The 21,727-nt window shown below is 41.2% G+C and overlaps 1 protein-coding gene across 1 annotated transcript; it reads right to left on the minus strand.

Annotated features, from left to right (window-relative positions):
- Positions 1-435: 435 nt before the first annotated feature.
- LOC122760291 (NACHT, LRR and PYD domains-containing protein 3-like) lies at positions 436-20,495 on the minus strand. The gene is made up of 15 exons (XM_044015375.1): positions 19,959-20,495; positions 19,765-19,872; positions 17,701-17,793; positions 17,521-17,634; positions 15,939-16,052; positions 12,448-12,576; positions 11,952-12,030; positions 8,371-10,445; positions 8,101-8,274; positions 3,549-3,722; positions 3,022-3,195; positions 2,751-2,924; positions 2,480-2,653; positions 1,141-1,187; positions 436-1,060 (listed from the first exon to the last, which is right to left on the minus strand). Exons 1-15 carry the CDS (start codon positions 19,967-19,969, stop codon positions 534-536), a joined length of 4,167 nt encoding a protein of 1,388 aa, XP_043871310.1. The 5' UTR covers positions 19,970-20,495; the 3' UTR covers positions 436-533.
- Positions 20,496-21,727: the final 1,232 nt, after the last annotated feature.

The following is a 21,727-nucleotide window of genomic DNA, read 5'->3' on the forward strand; positions in this document are numbered from 1 at the left end:
TGTATGTGTGTGTGTGTGCGTAACTCTGAGTGTTGTTCTGCTCACACGCAGCAGGGGGCACTGTTGTCAGGCAGCATGAAGAGGAGGAGGAGGAGGAGAAGCAGTGCATGCTGGGACAGAAAGGCTCGTCAGTGAGAAGATGATGTTCTTCAGACAAAGAGTCAAACTCTTAACATCTTTATTTACTTTGTTTTCTATTGGATTGAAAACCTTGAATTTTATTTTATATTATTTTGACTTCTTTCTTTTTATTTTATATAAAGCATTTATTCATTTTTAATTGATTTTACTTTCTGTATCTTTTAATTTCACTTTCAAACATTCACTTTTTGTTCTTTTTATCTCAGTGTGTGTGAACCTGTGTGTTTCAGGCTGGTTCTCAGCAGCAGGGGGCGCTCACAGCGCAGGACGGCGGCTCAGTTAATGACAGACATGTTGATTTTTTAAGTCTTTATTTATTGATGGTTTCAACAAAGAATGACTGAGACGAGCTTTGACCTCGTCCACCACTGAAGCTGCTGTCTCTTCATGTCCTACAGAGGACACAGAGACACTGAGGAACCAGGCCAGACCAGGAACCCAGGATAAACCGGTTCAGTGAATGTGGTCCTGAAGGTGTGGAGGTGGAACAGTGAGTCAGAGGAGACGCTGTAGAAGGACAGAGTCCCAGCAGGACAGTCCACATACACTGATACTCTGTGAGAGACAGAGGACATGATGAATTTTTCTGTCCCACAGTGACAGACAGAGTTACGATGAACATCAGAGCAGATCAGACTCCAGGACTGATCATTATGTCCAAACAAACAGTCAGAACTGTTGCCTTTCCTCTTGATTCCTCTGTAACTCAGTGATATATAAACAGTTCCTCTCCACTCGACCTCCCAGTAACAGCGACCAGTCAGACCAGGTCTACACAGCAGCTGAGGAAAGAACTTAAATCTGTCTGGATGATCAGGATACGACTGATCTTCTGTCACACAGGTCACTTTCCTGTTGTCGTCAGACAGTTTGAGTTCTCTGTTCATTGTGTTTGTGTCCAGTTCCAGTTCACATGAATCTGATGAAGACAACGAGACACAGCTGCAGTTTATTGATGATCAGCTGATATGTTGTTATTTCCTGTAAATCCATACTTACACTTCCTGAGACCAGGTTTTAACCACTGCTCTCCAGCATGGTCCATCCTGGAGGAAGAAACAGTCTGAATGAGTTTCTGTCCAACATGAGTCCAAACTGTTGTCTTAATGACGCACTCTGGTGGACACAATGATGAACTACAAGGACAGGTGTGTTTCAAAGAGAAGACGGTGGCTGTTTCTCAATACTCAAGTATGCAAGTATGTACTTGTTACTTGGGAAGCATATACTTGAGAAGTACGCTGGGAGTATATACTTGCCAAGTACGGGAGTACACAAGTATGTGGTTGTTTCTCAATACTCAAGTATGCAAGTATGTATGTATTGTTCTGCTGTAGTTCTGCTGTAGTGCTGCAGTGCTGCAGCCTCATTAGTGCCACCTACAGTGTTGATAAATAAATGCATATATATGTTGTTATTATTTTACATTTTAAATATTTAACTTCATTTATTAATTTATTTCTATTAAAATATACAACACGAATAATACAATGTGGAAAATAGATATATTACAGCATTGTAGAGTAGTATATATATATATATATATGACTTGTACAAATATATACTACTCTACATATCTAATGTCTACATATTATATTTAAATACAGATACAATGACCGTGCAACTTTAATATAAATCTAACATTCAAAGTTAAAATAAATAAAACATTAACAATATACAAACTTTTAAACTGTCAGGTCAAAACGTTTCCATTAAAAACAAAATAACACGTCAACAACAAATCTATGGATCACACCGAGCATCTAATGACAGCGACGTCTAAAAAGCATAAACTTTGTATTTGAATTACGGTTGTTTGATCGCTTGCTTGAATCGAGACCTAGTTTCCAGTGCTTTCGTGGTTTTTTCAGCTGCGCGTCACAGAGGAAACACATGGCTACTTATGCAGCTGCTGCTGCGGAGGCTCGTCGCTGTTACTGCTGCTTCCAAAACTTGTGTGTTTTCACCGTTGAATGAAGAATGAAGAACAACTTGATTGTAGCTGTTAGATGACGAACATCTCGTACACAACTCACTAAAAACACAGAATAAATAATAATAAAGACATCTTTACTTTAGTTTGACCGTAGACTGTTTGAAGTGGACCAGGACTGTTCTGTACCCAGTACCAGGACTTCTCACATGATGCTGCTACTCTGTGCAGATGATCTGTCCAGTTCATGGTTCTGGTCGTTTCTCAGGCTGAACTACGTGACATTCACTCGTTCTCACGAGGTGTTTAAAAAGTGTCACTAATGTTTGGTTATACTCACTGACAGAGGAAAACATAATAACAGGACATCTTCAACCTGAAGGAGGAGGAGGAAGAGGAGAATACCTGAGAGTGTCCAGTCTCCAGTGAGGACTCTTCAGTCCAGCAGACAGCAGCTTCTCTCCTGAGTCTCCTGGATGATTGTAGCTCAGGTCCAGTTCTCTCAGGTGGGAGGGGTTGGAGTTCAGAGCTGAGGTCAGAGAAGAACATCCTTCCTCTGAGACCAGACAACCTGACAGACTGGAGTTAAGAAGATATGATGAACTCAGTGATTCAGAAAACACATCTTTATCAACAAGAACCTAAAGAAGCAAAGAGTCTGAGTCAGAGTTCTGACCTGAGAGTCTCCAGAGAACAGTGAGGACTCTTCAGTCCATCACACAGCAGCTTCACTCCTGGATCCTGCAGGTCATTGTTACTCAGGTCCAGTTCTCTCAGATGGGAGGGGTTTGAGTTCAGAGCTGAGGTCAGAGAAGAACATCCTTCCTCTGAGACCAGACAACCTGACAGACTGGAGTTAAGAAGATATGATGAACTCAGTGATTCAGAAAAAACATCTTTATCAACAAGAACCTAAAGAAGCAAAGAGTCTGAGTCAGAGTTCTGACCTGAGAGTCTCCAGAGAACAGTGAGGACTCTTCAGTCCATCACACAGCAGCTTCACTCCTTGATCCTGCAAGTCGTTGTTACTCAAGTCCACGTGTCTCAGACGAGAGGACACAGAGCTGAGGACTGAGGACAGAGCTTCACAGCTTCTCTCTGAGAGTTTACAGCCACTCATTCTGAGGCGGAGTTAAAGAAAATCTATTCACATATGTAATTAAAAAAATAATCAGAGTAGAATTGTCCATATAAATCAGCTGAGCACCAACCTGAGAGTCTCCAGAGAACAGTGAGGACTCTTCAGTCCATCACACAGCAGCTTCACTCCTGGATCCTGCAGGTCATTGTTACTCAGGTCCAGTTCTCTCAGATGGGAGGGGTTTGAGTTCATAGCTGAGGTCAGAGAAGAACATCCTTCCTCTGAGACCAGACAACCTGACAGACTGGAGTTAAGAAGATATGATGAAAGAAAAAAAAACATCTTCATTAACAAGAACCTAAAGAAGCAAAGAGTCTGAGTCAGAGTTCTGACCTGAGAGTCTCCAGAGAACAGTGAGGACTCTTCAGTCCATCACACAGCAGCTTCACTCCTTGATCCTGCAGGTCGTTGTTACTCAGGTCCACATGTCTCAGACGAGAGGACACAGAGCTGAGGACTGAGGACAGAGCTTCACAGCTTCTCTCTGAGAGTTTACAGCCACTCATTCTGAGGAGGAGTTCAAGAAAATCTATTCACATATGTAATTAAAAAAATAATCAGGGACAGGTGAGGAGCAAGAGAAGGGTATCAAGGAGAAACTGTGAGCTTTCAGAAGGCAGTCCCCATCCTCTCCAGAAGAAGTATAAGCTTTGACTGATTTTTGAAGAGTTGGAAAGCTAAACAGAACGTGCTATATTCACCACATGATGAGAATATATATACAGGCGAGGGTTGCTGTATAAGGACACATTTTCTGTGGAATGAACAGAGACCTTTTCTTTTCTTTTTTAGAGCGCCATGGTGGGGGCCCTCAGCCCACAAGTGGGAGAGGCTTTCCCTCACAGCTAGATATTTTATCCAGCTCAGGCCAGGGTCTTTTCTTAGAGACCCCAGCCTTGGGATCACTCTTTTTGTTTATCCTTTTTTCTATTTCTTGCTTATGTTTGGTGTTGTTATTTGTTCAGGGAGCAGATCTTTCAATTTTCATCTTGTTAAGTTTGTTGGTACACTTACAAGTAAATAAGTATGGCTAGTGACAAATTAAAATTAATTTCCTTTAATGTCAATGGGCTGTTGAATCCAGTTAAACGTAGTAAAATCCTATCTAAAGTGAGAACAGAACAAGCCCATGTGGTTTATTTACAAGAGACCCATTTGACAGACAAGGAGCATATAACGCTAAAGAAAAGGGGCTTTACAAATCTGTTTTTTTCTTCATACAAATCAGGGCAGAGAAGAGGAGTTGCTATTCTCATTTCAAACAAGCTACATTTTGAAAAAGTATTCGAAATGGGTGATAAAGAGGGCACGTTTATTTTAAGTAAGGGGTAAGATAGATGGGAATCCAATTACCTTAGTGAATGTCTATGCACCCCCAGGGAGTGACATTAGTTTCTTCCAAAAAATAACCAATATCATGGTAAGTGAAACAGAAGGCCTCTTGATCTGTGGAGGGGATCTAAATATACATCTGCAGCCAAAGTTGGACTCATCTTGTGGAAAAACCCGGGATAGGAAGTCCTTCTATAACAAAGTAAACACACTATTTGAGGAGGTGGGCTTGATTGATATATGGCGAGATTTTTTCCCTAACAGAAGGGATTACACTTACTACTCTGCTCCTCACTCTCTCTATACAAGAATAGATTATTTCATAACATTTGGGAAGGATAAAGATAAAATACATACTTGTGGAATCGGGACAATAGATCTAAGTGACCATGCACCAGTATACTTATCCACTGATTTTGGCCTGCGACCAAAAAATAATACATGGAAATTGAATTCCAGTCTGTTGAATGATCTGTCTTTTAAGGCACAAATTAAATCAGAAATGTGTCTCTTCTTAGAATTCAATGATACTGGAGAGGTTTCACCTCCAATGTTATGGGATACTCTGAAGGCTGTTCTGAGAGGGAAAATTATAGCAATATCGTCATTTAAGAAAACAAATAGGAATAAAAAGTTAGAGGATTTCAAAAACAAGCTAAAGGTACTAGAAGGAAAACAGAAATTAGATTTGGTGCAGAATACATTGAGAGAAATTAGACACACCAGGAATGAAATTAATAATTTGGCCACACAAGAAATCGAGAAAGATTTAATGTTTCTGAAACAGAAACACTACGAAAATGGCTCCAAATCTATGAAAGTATTGGCATGGAAATTGAAAAAAAGATAGCCGAAAATACAATTCATAAAATTAGGGATCCAAGGACAAAAGCGATAACAAATAAACTAAATGAAATTCAGGAAGCTTTTGAAGTGTTTTACAAAACCTTATATTCTGAAGTCCCAGGTGGGAGTGTGGCCCAAATTGACAGCTTCCTGAATTCCCTAGATTTACCCACTCTCGATGAAAATCTAAATAAAATGATGACTGCGGATATAACTGAAGAAGAATTAAAAGTTGCAATTGGTAGACTTAAATTAAGCAAATCACCAGGATCTGATGGCTACACGGCAGAGTGGTACAAGGAATTTAAAAAAGAACTAATACCTGTTTTACTTCCTACTCTGGATTGGGCTTTAAAAAATGCACAAACGCCACCCAGCTGGAAGGAGGCAATCATTTCAGCCATACCAAAAGAAGGCAAGGATAAAGTGGAGAGTGGCTCTTTTAGGCCAATCTCTGTTCTTAATGTGGACTATAAATGATTTACTTCTGTTATGGCCAAACGATTAGAAGAATTCCTGCCGACACTGATACATAATGATCAGACAGGTTTCATACACCAACGCCAAACACAAGACAATATACCAAAGACACTACATATTATGGATCATATACAAAGAAATCAAACTGAAGCAATTGTGATGAGCGTAGATGCTGAAAAGGCCTTTGATTCGGTTAAGTGGATTTTTCTCTACAGAGTGTTGCATAGAATTGGCTTCCACGATACAATTATTAAAACCATACAGGCACTATATGACAAACCTACCGCCAGGGTCAAGGTCAATGGATATTTGTCAAATAGTTTTACCCTAGAAAGGGGCACCAGACAGGGCTGTGCATGGTCACCACTGCTCTTCGCATTATATTTGGAACCACTAGCTCAGTACATCAGACAAAAAGAAGATATTAAGGGAATCATTATTAAAGGGACGGAATATAAATTGGCCTGTTATGCAGATGATATTTTGATATACCTTGCACAACCAACTCACTCTCTGCCTAAATTGATGCAAGCATTTGAACAATATGGCCAATTATCTGGGTACAAAATCAACATGAGTAAAACCCAAATACTCTCATATAACTACTGCCCACCAAGAGAAATCAAAAGTAGCTACCCCTTGACATGGCAAACAGAGTCCTTTAAATACTTAGGCATCAACCTACCAAAAGATCTTACAAAATTATCGGAATATAACTATTCACCAATAGATAAAAAAATAAAGGATGATATAGCAAGATGGAACTTAATTCCCTACTTTAGCCTTAGTTCAAGAACTGACTCTATTAAAATGATTATATTGCCAAGAATTTTATATTTATTTCAAACATTGCCAATAGAGATTAACCAAAACCAATTTAACGAGTGGGACAAACTGCTATCCAGGTATATAGCAGTTCGCCTCAAAACCTTACAGCTGGTTAAACAAAAGGGAGGATGGGGCTTGCCTTATTTTAGATATTATTATTTTGCAGCGCAGATGAGAGCAGTGGTATGCTGGTGCAACCCGTCATATACAGCTCAATGGAAAAGCATTGAGGAAAAAATGCCCTCCATCCCCATACAGGCAATTTTAGCTGATAATAACTTGCAAACCCACATAAATAACATTGATAATCCATGGGTGGCGTGGACCCTTAAAGTATGGAAAATGATTATAAAAGAACATAAACTTGAAAATGATATTTTGGCTCTTAAATGGTGTGCTTATGATTCGCATTTTAGACCTAATAAATTGGATTCTAGATTTAAGGACTGGATAGCTAACGGTATAACAGCCTTATGTAGAGTAATGAAAGATGGAAAGTTACTCAGTTTTGAAACGCTTAAAAGGACACATGTTTTAGAAAAACAAGACTTTTATAGATACCTGCAGTTACGGCATTATGTCAATACAAAGATGAAAAATCTAACAAAGATAAACACATGTCTAATTCAATCATTAAAGCTATTAATAAAACTGTGTCATGCTTATATAAGGGTCTGTCTAATTTGAAATCTCACTCTACTTCATATATTCAAATAAAATGGGAGAAGGAAGGAGGGATAAATATATCTGAGGAAGAATGGACAACAATTTGGAGGTATCAATGGAGATGTACCAGCTCACAGAAGTGGAGGGAATTTGGATGGAAAAGCTTGATTAGGTACTTTATTACACCTTCTCAGAAGTCTCACTATGATGATAATTCCTCTGTCTGCTGGAGGAACTGTGGAAATCTAACTTGTACATAGTTGCTAATGTGTGTTTTTCCTTTTTTCATTGTTTTTATTTTGTCTAGGCATTTAGAGCAGACAACAGATGTGAGATGTATGCATGTATGTTTTGCCGGATGTGAATGTCTGTTTCTGAATGTCAATAAAAAAAAAATTATAAAAAAAAAATAATAATAATAATCAGAGTAGAATTGTCCATATAAATCAGCTGAGCACCAACCTGAGAGTCTCCAGAGAACAGTGAGGACTCTTCAGTCCATCACACAGCAGCTTCACTCCTGAGTCTCCTGGATGATTGTAGCTCAGGTCCAGTTCTCTGAGATGGGAGGGGTTGGAGTTCAGAGCTGAGGTCAGAGAAGAACATCCTTCCTCTGAGACAAGACAACCTGACAGACTGGAGTTAAGAAGATATGATGAACTCAGTGATTCAGAAAAAACATCTTCATCAACAAGAACCTAAAGAAGCAAAGAGTCTGAGTCAGAGTTCTGACCTGAGAGTCTCCAGAGAACAGTGAGGACTCTTCAGTCCATCACACAGCAGCTTCACTCCTGGATCCTGCAGGTCATTGTTACTCAGGTCCATGTGTCTCAGACTAGAGGACACAGAGCTGAGGACTGAGGACAGAGCTTCACAGCTTCTCTCTGAGAGTTTACAGCCACTCAGTCTGAGGTAGAAAACAGTGATGAACAAAAGGTTAAACATGTTTGTCTTGTGCTCTTTAGAATATGTCTTATTAATATTTATATACTGATCCACGTACAGAGCTTTGGTGGAGACTTTGACCACCGGCAGCAGCTTCAGAAGAGCCATCTCTGAAGCAGAGTATTTCTTCAGGTCAAACTCTTCCAGATCTTTTCCTGGTGACAGTAAGATGAAGACCAGAGCTGACCACTGAGCAGGAGACAGTGTCTTTCTGGACAGGCGTCCTGATGTGAGGGACTCTTGGATCTCCTCCACAAGAGAACGATGGTTCAGTTCATTCAGACAGTGGAACAGGTTGATGCTTCTCTCTGCTGACAGATTCCAACTGATCTTCTTCTTGATGTACTCAACTGTTTCCTGATTGGTCTGTGAACCACTTCCTGTTTGTGTCAGTAGACCTCTTAAGAGCTTCTGATTGGTCTCCAGTGAAAGACCCAGGAGGAAGCGGAGGGACAAGTCCAGGTGTCCATTTGGACTCAGTAAGGCCTCTTCCACAGCACTCTGGTGCAGATGATTCAGTTCAGGTTTGTTTGTTTGTATGGACCGCTGGCTCGTTGTTGGTTCTTCTGACAAGAGATTTGTTCCAGAGTTGATGAAGGTCAGATGAACATGAAGAGCAGCTAGAAACTCCTGAACACTCAGATGGACAAAGCAGAAGACCTTGTCCTGGTACAGGCCTCTCTCCTCTTTAAAGATCTGAGTGAAGACTCCTGAGTAAACTGAAGCTGCTGTGATATCGATGCCACACTCTGTCAGGTCTGATTCATAGAAGATCAGGTTTCCTTTCTGCAGCTGCTCAAAAGCCAGTTTCCCCAGAGACTCAATCATCTTCTTGTTCTCTGGACTCCAGTGTGGATCTGCCTCAACTCCTCCATCATATTTGACCTTCTTCACTTTGGACTGAACCACTAGGAAGTGGATGTACATCTCAGTCAGGGTCTTGGGCAGTTCTCCTCCATCTCTGGTTTTCAGCATGTTCTCCAGAACTGTTGCAGTGATCCAGCAGAAGACTGGGATGTGGCACATGATGTGGAGGCTTCGTGATGTCTGGATGTGGGAGATGATCCTCCTGGCCTGCTTCTCATCTCTGAACCTCTTCCTGAAGTAGTCCTCCTTCTGTGGGTCCGTGAACCCTCTGACCTCTGTCACCATGTCCACACAGTCAGGAGGGATCTGATTGGCTGCTGCAGGTCGCGTGGTTATCCAGAGGCGAGCAGAGGGAAGCAGTTTCCCCCTGATGAGGTTTGTCAGCAGCACGTCCACTGAGGTGGACGCTGTGATGTCAGTCAGGATCTCAGTGTTGTGGAAGTCCAGAGGAAGTCGACACTCGTCCAGACCATCAAAGATGAAGACCACCTTAAAGTCTTCAAACCTGCAGATTCCTGCTTCTTTGGTTTCAGTGAAGAAGTGATGGATGAGTTCCACCAAACTGAACTTCTTCTCTTTCAGCACATTCAGCTCTCTGAAGGTGAAGGGAAACATGAACTGTACGTCCTGGTTGCTTTTGTCTTCAGCCCAGTCCAGAGTGAACTTCTGTGTTAACACTGTTTTCCCAATGCCAGCCACGCCCTTTGTCATCACTCTTCTAATTGGTCCGCCTCTTCCAGCTGAGGCTTTAAAGATGTCTTCTTGTCTGATGGATGTTTCTGGTCTGTCTGATTTCCAGGAAGCTTTTTCAATCTGTCTGACCTCATGTTCTTCATTGACCTCTCCAGTCTCTCCCTCTGTGATGTAAAGCTCTGTGAAGATCTCATTCAGAAGGGTGGAGTTTCCTGCTTTAGCCACACCCTCAAACAAACACTGGAACTTCTTCTTCAGGTTTAATTTGAGTTCACGTCGACAAGCTGGAGCTCTGATTTCTGACAGAACACAAGAAAATAAATCAGTGAGTGGATAATTGAGAAAATAAGATGTTCTTCCTTTCACATTAAAAGTCCTCTTACTGTCAGCTAGCTTCTCCTGCTTCATCCTCCTTAAGAAGTCCTCTGTGATCTTCAGAAAGGCCTCTCTGCTGCTCCTCTGCTCCTCATCCTCCCTCTGACTCTCTGAGACTTCTGTGTGATCTGTATCCAGAACCTTGTGGATCTTCTTCAGCTCGTTCTTCACAAAGCAGATGATGTTCTCCTCCAGCAGCTGGAACAGAACATGTGAAGTTTAACCTCAGATGATCAGTGACAGAGTGAAGTCCTGCAGGTCCACAGAGCAGCATCCAGACTGTCAGGACCAGGAGCCTCATGTATAAAAGAGTGCGCAGCTTTCATACTAAAAGACGGCGTACGCACAACATTTATAAAATACGTACGCAAAGAAAATCTCAGATTAATAAAACTGTGCATATGCCAAGTCCTGCGCACCTTTTCTTTATACATCCCATCAAACGTGAAACTGAGCGGAGATGAATGAGGAACACACCACGCCCACCCACAAATGAATATACAAATGACTCTAAAACGCCTTTGTCCTGAAGAAAAAGGACAACTGTGGCAGCAAAGAAAGAGGGAAATAAAAGAAAAAGAAGGAAAGTGCACGATCAACTTGTCAATTTATGATGTATAAATCTGTAAAAATAGATTATTTTGGTCTGTTTTTTTTAGAATTAGTGATAAACACAAAGGAACTAAATGTCAGGGTCACAGCGACTGCTCTCATATTAATATTGATGCTTAAAAAACTGGCTGTGCATTGATAATTGATCCTGTGCATGTTTTTTTCTGGTGTAACATGTATGTTTAGACATGACTGATCCATGTGAGCTGAATTTACAGATTATTTCAACAATCTATAAGTGTCACACGTCATCATCTACACACATTACGCACAAAATAAGCAGACAGAGTTCACGGAGTTACTCCATGTAACCATTCATTACTGTCACTGATTGTGTTGTGGATGCTGCGCCTTTCTCTTCCGATGAAAGGCGCAGCGGTGGCGGAATAACTTTTTCGTAGTTATTTCGTTATCGTGTGGATTAAAATGGGATAAAGAAAATGTTCTACTCAACGTTCAAGTCCCGTTTTCTACAACAAATGAGTCTGTAACTTTATTTTGTGTTTAAAACATTATAGACTGACGTGTGTTCATGTGTTCATGTCAGCAGCTGTGTTTACATCACTGTGTTACATAAAGAAAATATTCATCTGTGGAAAACTAATTTCAGTAATTTGCTCAAAGTAAATAAGTGAGTCTCCCTCTCTCTCACACACACACACACACACACACAGGTCTGTAGTGTGTGTGTTCGCTCACAGGATCAGTTTCGTCTTCAGTGTCCTCTCTGATGTTATCCACATATGTTCAAACGTACGTGGTGTATCAGTATTGTTTGTCACAGAAAATTCATGTTTGTCACTGTAGACACATTAATAATATTATTTTCAAACACTGTGATAAGTTTCAGAGCTTAATATTGCAGCGTCTCCACCTGACAAGAGTTTGCGGAGCTCTCGGCAAATTCTCACGGCAGCTCGAGAGTTTGCGCTGCGATGCGCAAACTTCCACGCCAAGTACATTTTTATACATGCCGTCTGTGCGTGAAAGCAAGCGTACGCCGTCTTTTTGTGCGTACGCACGGTTTATACATGAGGCCCCAGGACTCTGCTTCAGTATTAACAGTAGTGTCATGTTTGTACATTTACACACCTTAAATATGGAGTCCAGGTCTGCTCCATGCTGCTGGACAGACTGACCACTGAGAACCTCTGTCCTCTGCTGATCAACTCTGAGGAGAAAAGATTCAGTGTCATTTACTAAACAATCATTTGTTTCTACCAGGTTTTCAATGTTCTGCACCTACGATTCTTCTTCAGCCAAGTTCACATGACATGAGTTTGACAGGTTGAAGACAAAAGTCCCTGAAGGACAGTCTCTAGTGTTTGTTATGTGGGAAGTCTCAAAGACACAATCAGAGAGGCTTGTCCATGAGTCCCTGACCAATCATGGACTCTGACTAGATTTACTGCTGGAAACGTATTCAGAGACGAGGACAGGCTGAAGACGTTTAGTGGAGACAGAAAAACAACATTGGTCCACCAAAGAGAAGAAGAGTGTTTTTCTGGATTCAACATGTTTTGGACTAGACAGGCTCCCCCTGGTGGAGGATCATGTAAGTGTGTGTTACTATGTGTGAAATTCTTACATCAGTTCACCATGTTTTTGTCCATCCTTGAAGTTAATAATACGACCTATAGACTTGTCACTCTTCATGGACACACAGCTGGGTCCAGGTCCAGGTCCGGCAGAGTCTGGTCCCTGTTGATGGATCCTCCTAAAAACACACAACATGACATGTAAATACAACATCTGCTGTGATTGATCTCATTAAGGTTGGACAATAACACGAAGGAAGATAACAAGGAAATCATAGTAGAAAGATTTAATGAATTCTTTGTCAATGTGGGGCCGAATCTGGCAAAAGACATTCCTGACTCACTCCTTCACTGGGACCACTTTGATAAGGACAGAGACACAAACCCCAGCACAATGTTTCTCACCCCAGTGAAGGACAGAGAGATTAGACACCTGGTCAACAAATGCGTAGCAAGAACATCCACGGATGTTGATGACCTCGACATGAAGCTAATTAAGAAAGTAATAGTTAAAATCGTTTCACCTCTAACACACATCTGCAACCTGTCATTTCAAACAGGAACATTTCCCACCAAAATTAAAGTGGCGAAAGTAGTGCCATTGTTCAAGAAAGGGGACATACAGAAATGTACTAACTACAGACCAGTCTCAATACTACCACAACTGTCAAAAATTCTGGAGAAACTATTTAACGATAGGCTAGACAACTTCATTAACACAACCTGCTATACGACAGCCAATATGGATTCAGAAGAAACCACTCGACGGCGCGAGCTTTAACTGAGTCTGTGGAAACCATCACTGATGCTGTTGACCAGAAATGACATTCAATAGGAATATTCATAGACCTGAAAAAAGCATTTGACACCATCAATTATGATATTTTGATAGCTAAACTGGAGAGATACGGTATTAGAGGCATAGCACTGGAATGGGTCAAGAGTTATCTTCACAACGGATCTCAATATGTTAAGATGGGCGATAACACACATCGACTTGCTTGGACATAGTTTGTGGAGTCCCACAGGGGTCACTGCTGGGTCCAAAACTGTTTATACTATACATTAATGACATATGCAAGGTATCCAATATTCTGAAATTAATACTATTCGCAGATGACACTAATATTTTCTGTTCGGGGGATGACTTGAACCAATCAGTGGAAACAGTCAATAATGAAATGGCCAAGCTGCATGTGTGGTTTAATATAAATAAACTATCACTAAATTTAGAGAAAACTAAATATATGCTGTATGGGGAAAAAGGCCGTAAGACTAGTATTAACATACAAGTTAATGGACATCAAAATAAAAACATCATAATACAAAAGACTGTGGAAACTTTCCACATGGAAAGTGCAGTTTTATTGATGAGAACTCACTGTGAGACTGTGTACACAGGTACCATGTCTTTTGCAATGTGGCCTGTTATAGCGTCTGTAACGCCTTTATGTCTGGTGGACGTCGACTCATACGGTGTAACGCTAGTGAACGCATCATCACTTAACACTTCTTTTGGGATGACTGAGAAGTCCCCGGTGTTTCTCTCATTGTAATACACTCATGGTGTTGTTTCAGGTGGTGAAACATGTTTGTTGTGCTACCTCGCTTCGTCGCAATTTTCGCCAAGCACGACCTGCACAACACCTCGCTCGGGTTGACATCATCCTTTTTAAATCCAAAATACCTCCAAATAATGGAGGATAATTTATGTTTAAGCACAAAATCGCCACCGGCCGCATTATCTTCCGCGCTCATGTCACTTTTCTTTCCCGCCGTGTGTGTGTGTGTGTGCGCGCGTCTCAGTCTCCGTCTCCCTCCCGCCCTCCTATGTTTGTCATTGGTTGGCTTCAGCTGTCGATCCACAGCAAGCATGAAATAAGGTTTGTGGTTGGCTGGCCGCAGTGGTGCATTCAAGTGCAATCGTAAAAATGAAATTTACTGTGACCGCCAGAGCTGTACATGCAGGGCGAGCGCGGGGGAAAATCTATATTGTTTATATCGTTGCTTTTTCGATATGAATATCTTGAATGTTCATATCTCGATATCGATACGATAACACCAGACACTTAAAAGGTAAGCTGGCCAGGAGTGTGTCCATACTTTGGAGGGCACAAAAACTATTAAACCAGAAGGCACTATACTTGTTGTACTGTGCACTAGTCTCTCCACACCTGCAATACTGTGCAGAGGTCTGGGGACACACTTACAAAACCACTACCTATCCCCTGTTTATACTCCAGAAAAGAGCCTTGAGAATTCTACAATATGCCAGTTACAGAGAACATACAAATCAACTATTTATCAAATCAAAAATACTCAAATTATATGACTTAATAAAATACCACACAGTACAGATGATTTACAGGGCTGCCAACAAAAACTTCTCTCACAATCTACAGATATTATTCCTGAACAGAGGGGAGGGACACAATCTAAGAGGCAACATGATGTTCAGGCAGAGAAGGGTAAGAACTACATTAAAATCCTTTACCATATCAGTCACGGGGGTCAGACAGTGGAATAATCTGGACGAGGAGATGAAAAAATCAGCAAAACGGAGTGTATTTAAAAAGAAGTATGTAGCTATGACTATTAAACAATACTGAATGACCCAGGAAGAAAGTATGACAAACGTCAGGGACAGAAATCTGTAGACACCGTGTGGGAACGGCAGTGGAAGCAAATGTAACCAAACAAAAACAAGAAGTGAATGTACCCAAACAACAGCTGACATTCGGAAACACAAATGTCAACACATGAGAAGTACTTAGCTGACCCTGTGAATCGAGTCACAATGGAGAATCAATTGATCCAAGATGGAACTGCTAAGCTCGTCACTGAATGTGATCAACAAAGTGTTCTCAACAAGAAGTGCAGGTTCTGGTGAACCTAGTTGCCCAGATGGGACCTTCATGGCTGGCTACAATGGGGACGGATGGGATTCTGATTGACTGATTGACATCTCTGAGTGCTACCTGATGCTGAAACATGTTTGTCAAAATGTCCTAAGAAAAAGAATATTTATGTATTGTATGATGAAAATATGTATTCTGTGGATAATGGGGGCGGGACTAGATAAGCTTTTGCTTCTCCCCCTTTCCCTTTCGGTTATGTGTATTGTGTGATGAGTGATCTAACTGACATGACCGAAATATATAAATAAATTAATTAATGATCTACAGTATCAGGAGACACAAGGAAAACAGGTTTATGTCAGAAATGGTTGAGTGTGACCCAGATGGTGTCAAACACTACACTGATTAACACATTTAAGACTTCCACATCTTCAGTCAGATCACTTTACCCAAACCCAAGCACATGAGCCAGGACTGTTCCACATTTATTCAACATTTCTTATTTTTTCATGGGTCCAGATCTGAGATTAAATGGGGACAGGTCTGTTTGGGACTTGGGTCCAGAATGTCTTGGGTCTGCATGGGTCTGGGTCTGAATTCTCAAATATTAGGTGTCTCTGGTGCTCCATGGTGGATCATTTGAGTTGTTGACCTGTGAAGACCTCCACCCTCCATCATCTGACCTCTGTTCTTTTTTGAAGCTCACAGGTACATCCATGGACCGGTCACTCTTCATGGACACACAGCTGGGTCCAGGTCCAGGTCTGGCAGAGTCTGGTCTCTGTTGATGGATCCTCCTACAAACACACGACATGACATGTAAATACAGCATCTGCTGTGATTGATCTCATTAATGATCTACAGCAGTCATGTCAAAGTCAAATACACGGGGGGCCAAAATAAAAAAAATGGTACAAGTGGAGGGCCGGGCTGGTTCAATGTTTATTAAAACTCGCAATTATTGCACATATTGAACCAATACCAAAAACACAGCCTATATTGCACTTAACATTAAATTAAATTAAATTAAATTAAATTAAATTAAATTAAATTAAATTAAATTAAATTAAATTAAATTAAGCAAAACATAAATAAAATCAGTTACAATATTTTCTCAAGGCTCTTTGAGTAACAAATTGATAACGTTTTTTCTTCTTCTTTTTTTTAACAGGTAAACAGCAAAATGTCATTTTCCTTCAAAGCGCAATGGCAAGATAAATGCAAAAATGAAACAGCATGCATTAAAAACAAATCAGTGTGCAGCTCTGATCCTCACCAATGTCTGCCTTTTATAATAAAATTAGAAAGGTTAGTGCAAACTTAATAATTAATTTAAAAAAAATAATAATAATTCCCTTCAAAGAAATATCAAGTGCAAGTCCTTTCTGCTCACTTGTCTGAGGTTGAGCTCGATACTTGGTGTCTCATCTTGAGTACAAGTTCATTAATATTTGGCGTTAGGCTCTGAGCTGAGGAAATCCTCAGGATTGAGTTCAGATGTTCATCAGTAAGACGACTCCTATGTGATATTTTGTTTAGTTTCATCAATGAAAACAGTTGTTCACACAGGTATGTGCTGCCAAACATAGACAGCGTGCGAGCAACTTGGGTGCGCAGCTCAGGCATTGTGTCGGGGATGAAACGCGCAAAGTCAGCAGCGCTCACGGACACTGTGACTGTGCTGCTGCTCATGAAGAGAAGACGCGGGATCGCGCCCGCTTGCGGGCACTCGGTACGCGCCAATGCCCTCGCAGTGCATCTTGGGATTTGTAGTATTATGGTGCTGCGGGCACATAATACTGCGGGCCGGTTTTAATAGTAATTAAATATCATCCCGCGGGCCAGAGATAACTCATTCATGGGCCGGATCCGGCCCGCGGGCCTTGACTCTGACATATGTGATCTACAGTATCAGGAGACACAAGGAAAACAGGTTTGTGTCAGAAATGGTTGAGTGTGACCCAGATGGTGTCAAACACTACACTGATTAACAAATTTAAGACTTCCACATCTTCAGTCAGAACACTTTACCCAAACCCAAGCACGTGAGCCAGGACTGTTCCACAATTATTCAACATTTCTTATTTTTTCATGGGTCCAGATTTGAGATTAAATGGGGACAGGTCTGTTTGGGACTTTGGTCCAGAATGTCTTAGGTCTGCATGGTTCTGGGTCTGAATTCTCAAATATTAGGTGCCTCTGCTGCTTCATGGTGGATCATTTGAGTTGTTGACCTGTGAAGACCTCCACCCTCCATCATCTGACCTCTGTTCTTGTTTGAAGTTCAAAGGTTCATACATGGACCAGTCACTCTTCATGGACACACAGCTGGGTCCAGGTCCAGGTCTGGCAGAGTCTGGTCTCTGTTGATGGATCCTCCTACAAATAAAACACTGAGCTGTGACATGGAGACGAGTCACATGATCCATGAGATCCTCATCTCACCTCTGACCCTCATGTTCCTCACACAGAGTGGTTTTAGAGGGCGGAGCTTCCTCTTCACTGTCCTTGATCTGATTCATAGCAGAGCGCCACCTGCTGGGAGAATAAAACTCGCTCATTACAAGTTCTGCTAACATGGGTGGACCACATTGACCTAATGTGGGCCGGTCAGCAAGAAGACTTTTTTTAACCACAGAATTGGCCGACATGACCCTCATTGGCTGACTGAACAATCGGCACAGCCAATTGGTTTATGCTAATAATGGACTGTCAGTCACTCAGTTACTGGTTCATTTCAAAGAGCCGTTAAAAAGTTTTGACTCGTTCGTGAACGTCAGTCACTATCTGATCTTTGAGTCCAGCAGAACTTCTCTTTCACCAAAAGCACAAATGTCCTCTAAACCAGTGATTTACAAACATTTTAGTCGCTGAACAACAGAATCAGTGACGTGAGATTCATGAGCTTCACAGTAAAAACATCACGTCGACAAAAAGTTACAACTTTTTCATTTTCAGTGCATTTCTTTTTCAATCCGTGTTTCTGCTGCACGTCACATGTACTTTTACGTGTTATCGTCTATGTGTTTTTTTTATATTATTTCTATGTGAAATAAACTAAACAGCTGATGGAGACAGAGTGAATTAGAGGAGGCGGAGTTAAGTCATAAGAACATGATGGATCAAACCATCACTCAGTGAATTAAGACCATACAGAAGTTCAGCTTGTGGGTTCTGAGCATCCATGTGATTCCAGTGTGTAATATCACATGTCAACCAGCAGATGTCAGCATTTATACTGTGTCAGCAGAGCTGCTTCAAAAGGGTTGGGCCTTCTTCACGTTCAGAAGAACCAGGACATGTTCACATCCCATAATAAGACAAGTTTTCAGTATTACACCAGACATTTAAGCCTCTCAGTGTCACTACAGGGTCAATTCATTCTGTGTAAAAACCTCAGTCACTGAACAAGAGTCAGTGACGTGAGATTCATGAGCTTCACAGTAAAAACATCACGTCCACTCAGTTACAGTGTTTTATTTTGTTGACGCGCCTTTCTTTTAGTAGAGTCGGTCGCGGCGCACCACCGGCGGAGGAAATTTCATGTCAAACATGTGTGTAACTATGTACACACATGCTTCGCTGTTCACAGACGCTGAAGAATCTTTTCTTCCACCAACGTCGTAAATACTGATGAAAAAAAGACACCAACTTTTAAATTGATATCACGTCACAAATATAAACCTTTGTTTTTACTGTAGAGGAGCAAAGAAATGCTAAATCTGATTAAAGTGATGGTGAAGACAAAGAGGAATCAACAAAATATTAATGCACCCAAATGGAATGCGGCCACTTTTACTGTTTTTTTTTTAATTTTTTTTACTTTAAGTCAAAATGTCTGCTGTGAAAAATAAATCGCCATCATGGCTACGTACGAGACTGTCTACGGTCTGACTGAGTTCTGCTGCCCCCTGCTGGTGAATCCTGAGAGCAACACAAACCGACGACAAACCATCGCGACTCAAATCTCAACGTAAATTGCAAATTTGTGAGTCATGTCATTTACAGCTGTCTCTGTAACAGCTGACTAAACAAATCATTTTATTAAAACTTCAGTTTATACGTGTTATTTAAAACCGTGGTTCCCAAAGTCTGGGTCAGGGCCCACAGATGGGTCATGGGAGATTTTTGTTTTGGGTCCTAAAACAAAGTTTTCAACCTTTAATTTAAGATTTATGTGTCTATGATTTATGATTTAAATAAAACCTTAAATAACTAATGACACAGTTTCCTTAATGATCTTGTCAGTTTGTAATTCAGAATGATGATAACACACGATTTATGTTGTGATTTGGGTCACGGTAGTTTGCCATCATTAAAAAGTGGATCCACACGTAGAAAGTTTGGGAAACACCTGCTGCCCATCTGTGGGTCCCGCCCCAGGGTTTGTGAACCACCATGTATAAAAATGATGTTACTGAAGCTCATGAAATGGACGTTTTATTGCTCTGATCAGTTAGTTTCTGAGGTGTCAGTGAACTCATCACACGTCATCAAAGGAAATCTTACTTGTGGTCGGCTGACTGCTGCATGTGAACATTGTGTTCGAAAAACGCCTTGAGTCTCTGAACAGACCCTAAACCCAGGTCAGGTCCAGGTCCAGGTCCAGAGTCTGGTCTAGAACACACACACACACACACACACAGCTGTGAGAGTGAGTGAAGTGATGAAATTGCTGAGTCATGGTCAAATCTTCGCTTCACCTCTGAGTCATGGTGGTTTTAGGGGGCAGGGCTCATCCCCCCTCTCTGTCCTTGATCTGGGTCAGAGCAGAGCGCCACCTGCTGGGAGATCATCACTCGTCCATGACAACAACAGAGGTAGAAAAACAGAGAACTGATTGAACGTCTAACTCAACTGGGGCCACACTTAATAATCTGGGGGCCCTAAGCAACAAAAGCATTTGGGGGCCACAGTTTGAAACACAAACTCCCGTAAAATATTATTTCGGAATTTTACAAAATTTTGATTTCATAGAAAAGCAGTGGACCGCCCTCTCCCCAGCCAAACCTGAACCTCACTTCTTCTGTGGGTTCTAACCTGAACCTCACTCCTTCTGTGGGCTCTAACCTTAATCTCACTCCTTCTGTGGGTTCTAACCTTAATCTCACTCCTTCAGTGGGTTGTAACATTAATTTCACTCCTTCTGTGGGTTATAACCTTAACCTCACTCCTTCGGTGGGTTGTAACATTAATTTCACTCCTTCTGTGGGTTCTAACCTTAATCTCACTTCTTCTGTGGGTTCTAACCTGAACCTCCTCCTTCTGTGGGTTATAACCTTAATCTCACTCCTTCTGTGGGTTATAACATTAATTTCACTCCTTCTGTGAGTTCTCACCTGAACCTCACTCTTTCTGTGGGTTCTAACCTGAACCTCACTCCTGTGGGTTCTAACCTTAACTTCAATCCTTCTGTGAGTTCTAACCTAAACTTCACTCCTTCTGTGGGTTCTAACCTTAACTTCAATCCTTCTGTGAGTTCTAACCTGAACCTCACTCCTTCTGTAGGTTCTAACCTGAACCTCACTCCTTCTGTTGGTTCTAACCTGAACCTCACTCCTTCTGTGGGTTCTAACCTTAACTTAAAATATACAATTAAAAATATACAAATAAAATTGAATTGAATTGAATCATTAGCGTTAGCGTTGCACTGATTGTTCAGTTGTAAAGTTTTATGATGCGACAGGAAAATAAAACAAAGGCTTTTCCCAGAAGATCATCAAATTTGCGTAAATTTATCGTCATAATAGAAAACATTCACTGTATTTTTACAAACTATCGTTTTGTTCATTAACACGTAGACGTTTAAAGACACATCGGTTCGATACGGACACACCCACTGAGAGCAGGAGGACATACAGACATGACTTACCTTCTGACGGTGAAATCAAGGTTCAGTTACTTGAAGTGAAAGCTTTGTTGTTTTTAATCGTGTGTTGTTTCTCAGTTTTCCTCTCGTCTTTATTCTGAGGTGTTTCCTGAAGACGTCTGATAAGAAATCCACTCTGACCTGTGGAACTCAACTCCTTACAGCACTTGTGGTCAAACATTAACAGCATCTCCACGCTGGGCCTCACCTCTGCTCTGGCCTGAGCAGACCTCCAGGTGTCGCCCTCACATCATTATCTAACCTTCCTTGGGTTCCTTAACCTCACACCTTACCCTCACACCTTCTGTGGGTTCTAACCTTAACTTCACCCCTTCTGTGGGTTCTAACCTTAACTTCCCTCCTTCTGTGGATTCTAACGTTAACTTCACTTCTTCTGTGGGTTCTAACCTTATCTTCACTTCTTCTGTGGGTTCTAACGTTAACTTCACTTCTTCTGTGGGTTCTAACCTTAACCTCACATCTTCTGTGGGTTCTAACCTTGATCTCACTCCTTCTGTGGGTTCTAACCTTAACCCAGAAGCCTCAGCACAGTTCTTTACCATCACTAGATACGATCTGATTCTGTTAATATTTGACTCCAGT

Source organism: Solea senegalensis, unplaced genomic scaffold, assembly GCF_019176455.1.
Source record: "Solea senegalensis isolate Sse05_10M unplaced genomic scaffold, IFAPA_SoseM_1 scf7180000013365, whole genome shotgun sequence".
NCBI classification, from domain to species: domain Eukaryota; kingdom Metazoa; phylum Chordata; class Actinopteri; order Pleuronectiformes; family Soleidae; genus Solea; species Solea senegalensis.

Coding starts and splice junctions, on each gene's coding strand:
- LOC122760291 (XM_044015375.1), bottom strand. Junction 12,577..15,938: donor AGCTTCAAAAAAGAACAGAG/GTCAGATGATGG, acceptor GTGTGTTTTTAG/GAGGATCCATCAACAGGGAC. Junction 12,031..12,447: donor CAAAAACATGGTGAACTGAT/GTAAGAATTTCA, acceptor TTTTCTCCTCAG/AGTTGATCAGCAGAGGACAG.